The sequence below is a fragment of the Macrobrachium nipponense genome, chromosome 24 (assembly GCF_015104395.2).
Source record: "Macrobrachium nipponense isolate FS-2020 chromosome 24, ASM1510439v2, whole genome shotgun sequence".
NCBI classification, from domain to species: domain Eukaryota; kingdom Metazoa; phylum Arthropoda; class Malacostraca; order Decapoda; family Palaemonidae; genus Macrobrachium; species Macrobrachium nipponense.
The window spans coordinates 7,522,628-7,537,694 of NC_061091.1; the positions used below are offsets into that span (position 1 = coordinate 7,522,628).

At 36.1% G+C, this 15,067-nt stretch overlaps 1 protein-coding gene across 23 annotated transcripts in view; it reads right to left on the reverse strand.

Annotated features, from left to right (window-relative positions):
• The window catches only part of LOC135205404 (zinc finger and BTB domain-containing protein 7B-like), a 202,942-nt gene that overhangs the window by 170,494 nt on the left and 17,381 nt on the right, over window positions 1-15,067 (reverse strand). For 22 of the 23 annotated variants that reach the window (XR_010312528.1, XM_064235917.1, XM_064235921.1 and 19 more), the window contains exon 4: window positions 10,402-10,503. Coding sequence is in view for 22 of the 23 variants with exons in the window: in XM_064235917.1 (XP_064091987.1) it covers window positions 10,402-10,503 (102 nt within the window). In the remaining variant the exon portion in view is untranslated. Of the gene's footprint in view, window positions 1-3,599; window positions 8,129-10,401; window positions 10,504-15,067 lie in introns of those variants that run through there. The other variant, XM_064235932.1, reaches the window with a different exon arrangement.

The window sequence follows — 15,067 nt, forward strand, 5'->3', positions numbered from 1 at the left end:
GGAATTATGAGTAGCTTCTTAACCTATAAACTTTTTTCCCAAGTTCCACCTTTTTTCCTCTTCTTTTCTTTCTTGTTTTCTTCAAGTCTCACCTACGACAAGACATCAGGTTACCTATCCCACCAGAATTTGCTCAAAGGAAAAACAAGGCTTTATGTTAGCTGTCCCTTCTTGTATTTAGGGCGAAACATTTTTTGCTGAACTATTCATTACATGTCCCTAATCTTTTGTCAATTCTAAATTGTTTTCTTCTCTGCCACAAGTTGACTTCTCTCTCATCTCTATACCACTATTTTGGTCTCTCTTCCACCAAGATAAAAGGAAGAATTTCTACTTTTATCAAGTGATGCTGTAATACCCACCAACCACTTAATTCCACTTTACCTGTACAGAATTCATTATTCATTTGACTGCTAGGTTCAATTACCTAGTTACTGCTTCTTTAAGCTTTCTTACTGTAGGGGACAAACCTATTTTTTCTACCAAGATCAATCCCCACCCTATAAAACCCCTTTCCCTGTTTTTCATTTCCTCAAGCGTAGCCTTGATAAGAGCACTAGGTCATCCTTTTCACTGGTCTTGGCGTCTAAATAATAAAATCCTTAACTCATAATCCTAAGGTGAGGCAAGCAATAAATAAATTCACTAGTAAGCATTACAATCAGAAAATAAAAGGCCCGTAAAACCTTGTCTTGAAATCGATGATCAAAATACTAATGATAAATGGACATGGAGTAACTGTACCTTTTCATCTTGGAAAAGGCACAGTACACATAGCAAGATGGTCTTCCAAAAAAATCAGATTGTATGCTAAAGTCCTTTCTTGTGGAACTATTTAAATGTACTGACTAGAGCGCTTTAAGCATCATGCTAGAGGCAATACATATGTACTAAACAATTTTTGCAGCATCCCTTCAGCCCAAGCAACACTGTTTTCAAATTTACTTTTCATCCACTTGTTAAACTTTCAACCTTTACAAATAAATCCATCCCTATTCTATCAATGTATGAAAGAACTGCTGTGCTAACTCACCACTATGAAAGTCAGCTGTGGTTGTTAAAAATAAATATTCTTATAGGAATGAACCTCAAGGAAATAATTAGAATTTTGACTCTCTTCTTATTATATATGGTATGTATCCCACAACACAGGGGAGAAACTAAACATGGTTGTAGATCTACAACTACTTCATTTCTCCCCTGTGGTGTTAGATTATAAATCACATGCAAGAATATAATCACGTTTCACTCCAAATTTCTCAAAACAGAAACTCAACTTATCCAGTGAATATCACAGTTTTCCCACATCAGAGTTTGAAAGATTTTGCAACAACTATAACAACCTCTTGTTACGCCGACGATATGGTCCTGATTTCCCCATCAGTGCAAGGTCTCCAACGACTCATCGACACTTGCCGCCAATATGCAGAGGAATTTGATATAATCTACAACGAAACCAAGACCCAGTGCATGTCGCTGCTCCCGAGATCGCTTAAGCATATTGCAGAACCTCAAATTTTCCTCGGAAACCATCGGCTGGAATTTGTGCACGAATTTCCGTACTTGGGTCACATTATCACCGACGACCTAAAAGATACGGCAGACATTGAACAGAGGCGTCGTAAACTATGTGCAGCGGGCAACATGATTGCAAGGAGGTTTGCCTTCTGTCACCGAGACGTGAAACTGCTGCTCTTCCGCTCATACTGCTACAGTATCTATGGGTGTTCCCTCTGGACGAACTATACCCGAGAGACGATGCGACGCATCACTGTTGTGCACAATGACATTCTGAGGACGCCTCACAAACACTCCCCGCCACACAGATGTTCATAGAAAACCACCTGGACAATTTAAAAATCATTGTTAGGCGAACAACAAGTCCAGTCTGGTAACCCGAGTGAGAAACAGCAGCAACTTGCTCATACAAAGCATCCTAAGGAGTGAAGCAAGAAGAAAATCAAAATTGTGGGAAAGATGGGAAAATGAGGCCTTTGTCCCCTAAAGGATTTAATCTCTGTATTGGCAAGATGTCATCTGCAGTTTTTGGCATTATTACATTTATTGCTGATATTTTAATTTTTCATTATTACTGTGCTGATATTTTAATTTTTTCATTGTTACTGTGATTACTATCAAGTTAAAGTTTATTTACATTTAATTTATGTATTAAGCCCTCTGGACCTGACTACTGTAACCACCTAAGGTCTCTAGTTGAAATTTGAGTTATATAATATATGCACCATCTGTTATTACTCTCAATGCATATTTTTTTTTTTTTTCTCACCAATATTATTACTGTTATTACCAGTATGATGATTACTAGCTTTTATGCTACCTCAGCTACCTTGTGGATAAGTGCCGATTATTAATTTTCTTTTTCTATTTTATCATGTCACATGTATCTAGATTGTGTTTGCTACTGTCTGTATTTTGTATATTCAATGTATATGGCCCCGAGCCGAAATAAAGCATATTATTATTATTATTATTATTATTAATATATGAAAAAAAATTACCCATAAGTAGACAAAAACATCAATCTGTCTTCCAAAAACTAAAGGATTTCTTGACATTACTGTGGTGGTGGCTGAAATGCTAACTGGCCCTACAGTTAATGTTGGAGCTCAGTAAAATTTTCTAAGCCACACATCATCCCATTACACCAGAAAAAAGTTAATGTAGATTGGAAAGGCATCAGTTAAGTAAACTTACAACTGGTCTACCTTAGTAAGGAAGACAATTTTGGGTACTCTAGCATAGAAAGATGTTTATGCACTTAATTACCAGAGACAGAATCTGAATATGATTAAGATATGCAAAAAAAAAAAAAAAGGAAACCTATTTTCCTACTATGTCCTAACTTGATCCTATGAATACTGTAAACTTCTATTACCTTTTACTTCACCAAAAACAACTCTACCTTTAATCAAAAGCTGCCTTAACACTAAGAGAAATTTTTTTTCACTAACACTGCCAAAGGAAAATACAACAGGCTAACAATCAACATTATCTACAACAAAACAAGCCACTTCACTTCTAGAAACTATAATTCTTAGCAAAGACCATCATTTTACAACAAACCTAGCAATTCTAGAAGTGAAAACCAAGTAAAGCATCATCTTCCTGGGTCTGTGAATAAAAAAAAAACTCTTCCTGACATAAAAGAAACTCCTTATAGTCATTGCCACTGTATATTTCACCTCTCTATCCTCCAAACCTGGACCACCGGCTGGGGAAAGCAAACTAACTCATTATCTCCTATCCTAAGCCTGTTACCAATGCTATACAGGAAATATAACAAATAACCATGTTCCACTAGTTGAAAAAGTCTAGATTTAATAACATTTCTTTTAGACCTTCCTTCATAAATATGATACTTCATAAATGCAATAACTTGCATTTCCATCACACTAATACAGAAAAGAATTACTGCATAGTTTCATTAAAGTATCTAACAAACATGCTTTACCAACAATTACAATTATTCCCTAAATTCCTCACTCCAACTTCTGAACTAAAAGGCAATGATAACAGCCCCCATAAGAGATTTATGAATCATGAAAGTGAAAGGGATTAAAATAACATAAAATACTTACACATTAAATAAGTTTATTACCTCTTGTTACAAATATCAGAACAGTATTGATCAACATTTCTCATTTTAAAGACAAACTGGTACGAGCAAATGTGCTTAATACAAATCCAAAGTCTCTTCCAGTTATGCATTCATTAAAGGTCACCTTTATTCAGATTATTACCAGTACAAAAAACTATTAGTTTATGAACCACCAAAAACTTTGCCCAGACAATACACCGAAAAAATTATAAAGGCAATTTACACCTCAGCAACTACATAATTTGCATTACAAGCAAATCATACAATAACACCAGGAGTGTTACCTTTAGCTACCAGAGCAAGATTTATTCATGTTGTTAAGATAAAAACATATTCTGCATTCACTATGCAATAGCTGAACTTTGTATTAAAATGTAAAAAAATATTTTGCTATGTCAAAATACCTGGAGCTTCACTAGTACCAAAGCTATTTTTGCCTGCAGTACAACAAATTAACATAAAATCATCAGCTTCAATTTTTGAAACTCAAACGCTGCTGTAGCAACTGATATGCATTATTAACAATACAATCACTACATCTGTTACTCATGTCATGGTCAATAATCATCAATGTTGAGCCCTAACTGAAAGAACAAAGCATCTAGCACACAGGTGAGTCTGACCACACCAGAAGAACAATTGAGTTTCTTCCTGGCTCATAGCACAAGATATTCTCAGTGCTGTGTCAGGAAAGCTGAGCTTGAATGCTAGTGTGCTATAGGATATGGCTACCCACACACGATTCCAAATTGACCCAAGTAAAATAAAAAAAAGCTTCAGAATAGACCCCCTTACTTTTTATTCAATATTTTCAGAAGTCTCACAGAACCCCATAATACAGAAGATTCTTATTGCCCTCAAGATGCAATTCCTGGTGAGACCACAGGTAACAAAGTGAAGAAACCAAACCAATGAGATAACTGGCACCCAACAATTTTCCTTTTGCTAACACAGAGTAGCATAGTGAGGAACAACACAAACGTGTTGATGTGATAGAATGAACATATAGAAGAGGACACAAGTACATATTCAGCAACATATATAACATTATAAGAATAAATTTTCTCGAATGTTGAACTGATAAGATGTATTCACTCGACTACTTTTTAGAACTTTCTCAAGCACTACTACTAACTTTACCACCACGACATATGTATATATCACCAATTGGCCTCACATGTATATTCAACCAATTGGGCTACGTTATTTAATATTTCATTTCACTAACCCAAAAAATTCATTGTCAATAAAAGACCTGTTTATTAAAAATTCCTTGTGATGAAATACTCCTTCCAATGCACTTTAAACATGAGGCAGAAAGACAATCTCAAAATTAAAGCAAAGTTCTGCTTGTTATTGACTTACCTTTGCAGAAGAGTTCAAAATTAACTCTACTACCATCATTAAAATCACTTAATGACAATTTTACTCTCGAAATGCACATTCTCTTTCATTTAATCTTTAGTTTTATCAACATAGCCATAGCAATCATACTTAATACACAACTGCTTACAAAACTCAAAATTATAGAAAAATGTTCATTACTTCAATTTCTAAAATTGTGAAATGGGATTGATTTGTCTGGCAGTTGTATGTGGCTTTTAGAAAATATGGAAATAATCACCACACATTTACTTACATTTTCTTCATTGCTTTATAACCCATACATCAACTTACTGTTTACAGTTCATTTACAAAGTTGCTTGAATAACTGCTAAACAGGTCATAAATTATGAATGCCCTTCACTAGAGGTGCAAAAATCTTGAATATATTAATCTTAATAATGTATAAATTTGAACCAATGTTTTCCAATGCCTACTTTGCCTGATCTACAGAATTAGACCATATCCTGAATTACAATTTAGGTGATAGTAGTGGTCAACAGAATGAGATTAGGCCACCCAAATACCAGGAGGAGAAATCCAGTTTGCCAAGACTCCACGTTAGCTTGTACCTGTAATGCATATACTCACAGGAGTCTACCCTAACATCAGTAAAATTAACAACTGTTTGGCTTTTGCCTTGATCCCATCCTCTACACTGGAAGCTTGTGATATAAGATATTCTCAAGTATTAACGCACTCTTGAGTCTGAGGACCTAGACGTAAACTGCTAGCAAAGCAGTAACAGGAACACCATGACTGGAGAAATAAAAGTAAATACATTTCCACCATTGTTTTTCTAATATTCAAAGCTCCAAATGTTCAACTCAAAGAATATTGCTGCTCTATCCATAACAGAGCATTTGTAGCTGATACTTTAAGCTATTACCATTTGTTTGCTTGTTTGTTTGTATGGTGCTTTTACGTTGCATGGAACCAGTGGTTATTCAGCAACGGGACCAACGGCTTAACGTGACTTCCGAACCACGTCGAGAGTGAACTTCTATCACCAGAAATTCACTTCTCTCACTCCTCAATGGAATAGCCGAGAATTGAACCCGCGACCACCGAGGTGGGACGTTAACACCATACCAACCACACCGCTGAGGCGCTAAGCTATTGCCATCTCTTAAAAGCCCAAACAAGTTGAGCTACTGATCATCAACCTCAAACCAGAGCTAGAAAGATATCCTTGCACTCTCTCTTACTGGTATCTGCACCAAGGTGACACCAGGCAGAGACAATGATGGTTTTAGGTGTCTATCTCTCATCCCTAAACAGTCAAACCTCGGATTTCGTATGATTTGGCTTTTGACAACTTTTTCCAACAAAATTTTGACTCTAGCTTCATACATTTCCTCGGAATTCATACACCCGGAAATATTCCTTCCAGGGCCTACCTTGTGACTAGGCCAGTAATGAGTGGCCGAACAAAGCATCCCATGTTCTCTCGTGACCCATTATGCTTTAGTGTCAATTGTTTTTCTGTTTTTTATTAGAGTGCAACTGCTAAGTAAGCCATCATAGGACCAAAGTTCCAAGTGACAGCCCTTCTGTAGAAGAAGAAGAAAAGCAAGAAACACTATAGAATTTAAGAAAGAACTCGTTGCAAAGTGTTGGAGGACGTTGCATGCTGATCTCAATAATAAAAATCCTACAACAGGTGCTCCTGTTAGTGAATTTAAAGCTCAGCAGAGGCTGGTTTGATAAATTCAGAAGTGAAAGGTCATACATAATGTGCCTATTTCAATTGTTAAGGACATGTTTGCAAAGTGGAGTAATGTAAATTTTATGGAGAATTATCATCACAACAAAGATGTTGTAATCTGTGTCTCCAACATGCTTAATGACAAGCCTTGTTTCACTTTAGACAAATTTTAAAGAAACACAAGAAACAAATGTCTCTGGAAAGTTTTATGTGACAAGGGTCCAATGTGGCACAGAATTTTTTTTTATTTTTTTTTATACCATGTGAATATACATATCTTCCTCTTTCCATTGAAGTTTTTTTTTACTTTTTCTTTTAAATTGGCCATCCTTAAATTTAGCCCAGTCATGAGTGAATGCATTACTGTATAGGTATCAGCCCGGACTGTAGGGATCAAGTACATACAAGAAATGGACATACAGTGACCTTGGGAGCCTTTGCTATTACCTACCCATCAATGTGCATAAAGAAGGAGAATTACAAATTTTGCAAAAACACACATTCACTATCAAGAAAGCATTTGTGGTACTTATTGTTAGGCAATACCTGCTGTTCAGACATAACACAAAACCAGAAAAGTCATAGAAATACAAGACTAACGATCAAATGGTAACCCAAATACTGAAATTACATGTGTATATGGTTAAACATCAGGGAAAGGACTAAAAGGAGTAAAGATTAAAAGTATAGAGAGAAGACACATCTGTCTAGCCCTAAACCAGGCAAAGAATTGGAGGGAGCTAGCAAGACAGAGAAGGGATAACCTTCACTGAGGAATAGGTCATTCTCCTAGTTAACCTTTTAGCTTGTAATTCAAAACTTGGTTCAGCTGCTAAGACTGGCAAAATAAGCACTGTAAAACAGTGGTTTATACTGTAGTATGAACAGGGCTTTTTTTTTTTATTCATTTGCACAAATCTCTATGGATCTGTCAATCACAATTACACATCTGTATCATTACAGGTTTTTCAATAAATTCTGTACTTATTGCAAATACACAGTCTATTATTTCCCAGTAGCTTTGATTTACCTAAATATCAATTCATATGCATTAAGTGATTTTTAACCATAGGTAACTAGCAGAACAATTGCAATACAAAAAAACAATACATCAATATAAATACTTTCTGCCAATAAGCTAGTACAGTACACAAGTATAAAGACAAAATTTAAACATGGAATAGCCACATTAAAGTTACATAAATCTCACTTGTGAGATTAATAAAATTGGAAGAACAAATCCTCAAAGTCTCACACAACAACAAAGGTTAAATGATTCAAAGCTATAAAACCCATAAATGAAATACCACATGTGAAGGCAAAGAAAAACTGCTGAGAAAACCTCACCTCCAATCTCAAGGACCCTCCATACATTCAGATGTGTCTCTCAAGGAATACTCACCAAATGTCAAGAAACCCTTGGAACAAACAAAAGAATTAACACACAGAGTCCTATAACTTTTGTATGAATGCTTATAATACTTTAAAATTTTGTGGCTGTGTATATTGTTGATATTAGTTACATTGCTACAAGTGTCCCTCTCCCTATCTAGCAGTCACAGGAATCTTTTCTCTCATTTACACTTTTTTCCTCTTCATCACCCTCTTCTCTAACCTCCAAGTCTCGTCTTGTCCTTCCCATTCTTCTCTTCACATAGTGTCTTTTTGAATTAAATTCTATTCTGAATTTTGTATGATCCTAATAACCTACATCTGGATGGAATCCTTCAGCTAGACAGAAAAATACATGGTTGATTTTAATCCTAGAGCATAACTTTATTCTAATATGCCTCTCACACTTTCTTCATCCCATAATGCCCGAGAATTTAGAATCTGCACCTCTCCAATCTATCAACATTTTGGCCTAGAAATAAATCGATAATAATAATGGCGCCATCAAATCTTTAAGAAAACCAAGATGCTCTGCTATGAATAACCATCACCATATGTACTTCCCAATGATGTTGATGCTGTTACCTTCCCTAGTTGTGTCCCTGAGGATTTATTCATGAAAATACAGTAATACTTTATTGAGAAAAAATAATCACAGTTCAATTGGGGTATATAACTCTATGAATGTGGCTAATTCTTTGCTTACTATGTGAATGGTCTGTGTCTTCAGTAGTGGTTATAGTTTCATATACTACCCTATTGGTACTTTGGCTTATAAAGGAAAATGCCATGGTCAATTTATTACTTTAATGAAAAGAACTGACTCAAAAACACGGAAGACACAGGCAACAAAATACTTTCTAAAAAATAAATAGCATTACAAAAAATGATGCCAACAACATATTGTATTATTTTGCCCTGAACTGCTTTCAATTGAAGATACATAACAGAAATTTTTGCTTCTTTATTTCTCGAAAAACTGCCATGGGGTTTGATATCCCCTACCTCACCTACACAGATAAATACAGTGCAAGCAAAGGTAGGATTCTGAAATATTACAAATTGAACATAATGTTCATTTATCAAAATATGCAACCACTAAGTCTTTTGAGGAACTGCCTTTGACAAGAGCCCCACTTTTCCTTAGGCATAAAGATATATCCAGGGATGGTTAGAAGCAGTATTTTGATTAAAAACACGACAGGTTTGTCCTCACATTTGCACTATGAATCAAGTATTATGAGAGGGTGGAAAGTAAGATAAAGACAGGGAATATGGAAGGAGGTATAGTATAAGGAACGAAAGTGGTTGCAGCTAAGGGTGAAGGCACGCTGCAAAGAACCTTCATTACCTACAGTGCACTGCATAAGGTCCACTGACAGCACTACCCCCGTAAGGATGAACATTTAAGACGGGAATCCCTGATGACGTGTGATATATAGCATGAATTTCCAGTTTAAAATGTAGACATTCAGGCAAAACACTGATGAATATGCACAGCACAATAACAAGGGCTGCATAAGATGTCTCACATTAACAAATATATGTAAAGATGCAAGTGATGCTAAACAGGGTGAACATTAAGCAATACACCCCTAAGATACAACAGCACACAATGACTGTTAATAATGATGTAGGTCATTCACACCACTGATAAGCAACAAATCTCAGCTTGTCTTAATTGCACACTGTTAATCCACACCCATTTCAAACAATCTAAGTCAGATTCTTGCAGGGAGATTATCATAGTAATGTTTTCTATTTTAACAGACAGCATTCGGTACCTAAAATTTGATAATACTGACTTAGTCAAGGTACAATTCTTCTCTCCAAAGACCACAAAAATGGGACTACGACCACTGATTTACAGATCTTAGCAATTAACATAAAGAAAAGTACTGAACTAGATAATTACAAGGGGAGTATTAGAATGTAAAAAAAAAAACTTAATGAATTAGTAAAGCTTGAATCTCTTGATACCATGAGAACAATAACCCAAAAAGACAAAGTTTGGGAGATATAGGCTGATCCTCAGACCACAATTTTTCATAAAGATGCAAAAATTCCTTTACTATTTTTCACACGAGTTGAATCCAGTTACGGTTATTCCAGAAACAAATTCATCTACTACTTTTCAGAAGAGTTGAATCCAGTTACGGTTATTCCAGAAACAAATTCCTCTACTATTTTTCAGAAGAGTTGAATCCAGTTCGGTTATTCCAGAAAAAAGTTTGCAATTACCCAAAATCAAACTCGTGGCATCATTTTCTGTAAATGAATTTCTAAGATCAACACTCACCATCTGCTGAGATTGAGGATGGTCAGAGGTAGGTGGGCTCCCTTCACCCCCATAGTTATCGACAGCTGGTAACCCAGCCGACATATCGCCCCCACTTAGCCACTGTTGGAGTACATAATAGTAATGCAGTATAAGTATAAGATTTTAAAAAACACTAATAACATAATGAACTTCACCTGGTATCACCTCAAAAAGTTCAAACCATTCGCAGGTAGTCTAGTTTCAAGGGCTCAGAGTGTGATACAAACACAATTACCATATACGTATACTATTGCACCAAGCGACTTACCGTGACAATTTAATCAAAGGCAAACTTAGATGTACGTACTGTAATTTGTATATTCAATGTAATCTCCCAAATGTGATTGGCAAAGTAAGCCCAGCCTAGTGTAATTTACAAAAAATGAAACCGAGTGGCAGTATAACCTAGTGTAATCTCATGACAATGCAACTCACCCTATACATATAAGTATGTGATGCAATCATGTTTGAGGGATAAAATTTTAAGGCCACACAATACTGCTTAAAGGAAAACAAATGACAAGACTGATACTACATAATCTTAGTTAACTATAGCCATGGCCAATAAGTTTGTTGAGAATCCAAATGTATTAATGTTCAGTAAGTTGCTTGGCCATGATACTGAAACTTTCACTCATTAACCAAAGCTATAATTTCCTAACTTTATTAAGTATTATAAATCACTGCAGTAACATTCAAATGACCTACAATTCTACTTAAAAATAGCTCCTCCAACCAATTAATTCAAGAGTGACAAAACTATAATACTGACATAAATGTTGTACAGTAGCAGTATCATAGTCTCCATATGCATCCCAGGAGAGATGGAGTCCTCATTTCACAATTAATTATGCATTTGGGATCCTGAATCCTGAACCAACCCCAGCCTGGAGGCATTAGGAAGATGGCCATTTTTTGTATATAAATAATCTTATGGAAGATGGCCATTTTTTGTATATAAATAATCTTATGGAAGATGGCCATTTTTTGTATATAAATAATCATATGGAAGATGGCCATTTTTTGTATATAAATAATCTTATGGCAGATGGCCATTTTTTGTATATAAATAATCTTATGGAAGATGGCCATTTTTTTTTTATATAAATAATCTTATGGAAGATGGCCATTTTTTGTTTAGTATAAATAATCATATGGAAGATGGCCATTTTTTGTATATAAATAATCTTATAGAAGATGGCCATTTTTTTATATAAATAATCTTATGGAAGATGGCCATTTTTTGTATATAAATAATCTTATGGAAGATGGCCATTTTTTGTATATAAATAATCTTATGGAAGATGGCCATTTTTTGTATATAAATAATCATATGGAAGATGGCCATTTTTTGTATAGTATAAATAATCATATGGAAGATGGCCATTTTTTGTATATAAATAATCTTATGGAAGATGGCCATTTTTTGTATATAAATAATCTTATGGAAGATGGCCATTTTTTGTATATAAATAATCTTATGGAAGATGGCCATTTTTGTATATAAATAATCATATGGAAGATGGCCATTTTTTGTATATAAATAATCTTATGGAAGATGGTCATTTTTTGTATATAAATAATCTTATGGAAGATGGCAATTCTTTGTATATAAATAAGCTTATTTTTAAAAATCACATAACAAACCATTACATTACATTAGCCTGAGTAGCTACTTAGGTCGGATGGACATGGCCAGAAATCACTAAGCAATTAACGAGTTCCCAGAGGTGATGGATCAATGAGTAATGTTGGTTAAAAGATCAACAAGTGCAACAGTAATCTCAAGGCTTGCAGGAGTAGGCATAGTTGCAACTACCCTACATGTCTATGCCTGGAAGGCATGGAATACTTTATGAGGATGAGAAGTCTGGCAAATGTTGAACTACTGCCACCTTTGGGCCAACAGAATGTAAGTTCATATATTTTTGTTCATATATTTGTGTTATGTCTTGAATGAAGTTCTATATTTTTGTTCATATATTTGTGTCATGTCTTTAAAATGTAGCTTCACAATTTTGTAAGGGGATTTCCATGTAGCTTTGCTCAGTAAAGGATTCGTATGTGTTGACTCAATGCAACCAAAGGTGCTATGGTTTAGATCCATTCTTGTTCCTCCTTACACATCCCAAAGCGTAAGGAAAACCAAGAAAAATTTGTTTGAAAGTAAAATGTTGTGTCTTTCTGCAAAATTAGCTCACATGTTTGCAGACTGCTAAAATAAAAAGGTCAGTATCCTCTCTCCCACTGCCAATAACCTTCAGAACTTTGCTTTCTTCCCTGAAGACCCTGGAAATGGCAAGTCGGCCATCGTGTTAACAGATCCATTAACAAGGAAAATGAATATTTTGAAAAGGTTTTACCATAGGATACCAAAATTCTTAGTTTGATTACAGTAGGAAGGTCATACGTGCTACAAATATGGAACAGATGGATAGGTAGTATCAAAAGGTTAGAAAAATTTAATACCTCAAAAATTTATATGGTTTGGACATATGAATTGAAGGGAATAAAGAACGACTGGTCAGAAAAGCGTAGATATGGAAGTAGCATGAAATCCAAATATCATGGAAAATGAATAAAGCCCTGGAGCATCTGAGGTAACAGGAACGGGCATGCTCAGGAACGGCACTGAGAAAGTAGCCACATGGAAACCAGTTCTACCAAAAGCAGTACTGCTAATGCACAATGTATGTACACCAGTGCAACCAGATGCAGAGAGCAGTTTTATGAAATTCCCATCCAAGCTTGTAACCCCAACAACTGTAAAGTCTAGGGAGACTAAACAGGAGAAGCACTGATATGGTAAAGGATTTCAGCATGAATATGAAAAAGCTTTAAGGGGGCCGGCCGGCTAATGCCCTTTTTTAAGGACAGGACTTTGATATTCATACCACTTAATAAGGTGACTTGGGACATCTCCAAACCGCATATGATTTTCGCCTCTGACCTTCGGTTTTGTGACGCCAGGGCGATTTATCCCGAAAATAACCGTTTTTCAAATTCTATCTCCTCCCTTGATATTTAATATTAAGACCTGGGATTACTACCATATCTAGACCTGATGTAGACCTCCAATCGAATGGAGTTTTTTTTTTCTAAAAGTCATTTTTTTGCAAGATATGAAATTTTCATTATTAAAATGAAGTTTTATTGTATACTTACCGAACAATTATAGAGCCGTGATTTCCACGAGCGGCAGGATACTAAATTCAAATTTAGCGCGTCGGCGTCGCCAACACTGGTGGTGATGACGTCATCTCCCTCCACTCGCGGGAGAACCAGGTACAACTGCCCAGGTGAATCCAATTCTTTCTGCCCGTCCGTCCACCTAAGGGGAGGAGGGTGGGTATAATCATAATTGTTCGGTAAGTATACAATAAAACTTCATTTTAATAATGAAAATTTCATTTTTATTGTAGTGTCTTACCGAACAATTATAGAGCTGATTACACATTTATGGGAAGGTGGGATTCAGTGGACCACTAGTATTTTTAAATGGTTACATTTATTGCAATACCAGTAAACACTCAAGGTGTCTGTTGTACCTTACCTTGTAAGAGAGCTACAGCAGACTGTTACTGCCTCTGGTCGGTGCTCTTCTTACTATTGTAGAGGAATTGGAATTTGACCAAAGTTAGCCTCTACAGGAGTGGAATCCTTCCGTAGTTCAAGCGAGTCAAGGCTGACTGACGGAGGATAGTAACAACAAAGATTGCCCTTGCCCTGGGCTAAGACCAGAAATTCAATCATACAAAACATTTGTCACCAACACCAGATTTAAAAACATATATACCCAACCATTGTAAAATCTGACCTAACAGACTGGTGAGTATCCCAGGTACTCAGTACCCCCAGCTTCCCTTGAACTCGACAACCTATTCAAGGTGAAAAGTTAGCATAGAGGTGACGACCCCTGTGCCGTTTCTCCCAACACCATGCCAGAAACCGCCACCGGACCTAACGTTTTACAATTCTCGAAAACCGTTTCTATCTCTTCGAGATAATGACTCGCCAAAAACCGAATTCGATCTCCAGAACGTGCTCTGAAGAATCGAAGCTAAAGATAAATTCTTTCTGAATGCTAAGAAGTTGCCACTGCTCTAACCTCGTGAGCTTTAACTCTCAGAACGGAAAGATTGTCGTTCTCGGACTGCGAGTGAGCTTCCCTGATAAGCTCTCTAATAAAGAACGATATAGCATTCTTAGAAAGAGGACGAGAGGGATTTTGAACCAAGGTCCAGAGCTTAGAAGATTGTCCTCTGATACCCTTAGTGGCAAACAGATACTGCTTAATAGCCCTGACTGGACATAAGAGCCTTTCTTCCTCCTCATGTCCAACCAAATCAGATAAGTTCCTTACCACAAAACTCCTCGGCCAAGGATTAGAAGGATTCTCATTTTTGGCTAGAAAGGTCAAAGATACCGAAAATACAGCATTGCCTTGAGAGAAACCGACTCTTTTGTCTATAGCGTGCAATTCGCTGACACGCTTAGCAGAAGCTAGTGCAATAAGAAAGAGTGCCTTCTTAGTCAAGTTCCTGAGTGAAGCCGACTTCAAAGGCTCAAACGGTGGGCGCCCCATGAGGAATTAAGCACCACATCTAAGTTCCAAGCCACTGTATCTTGCGGGAGCTTAGTGGTT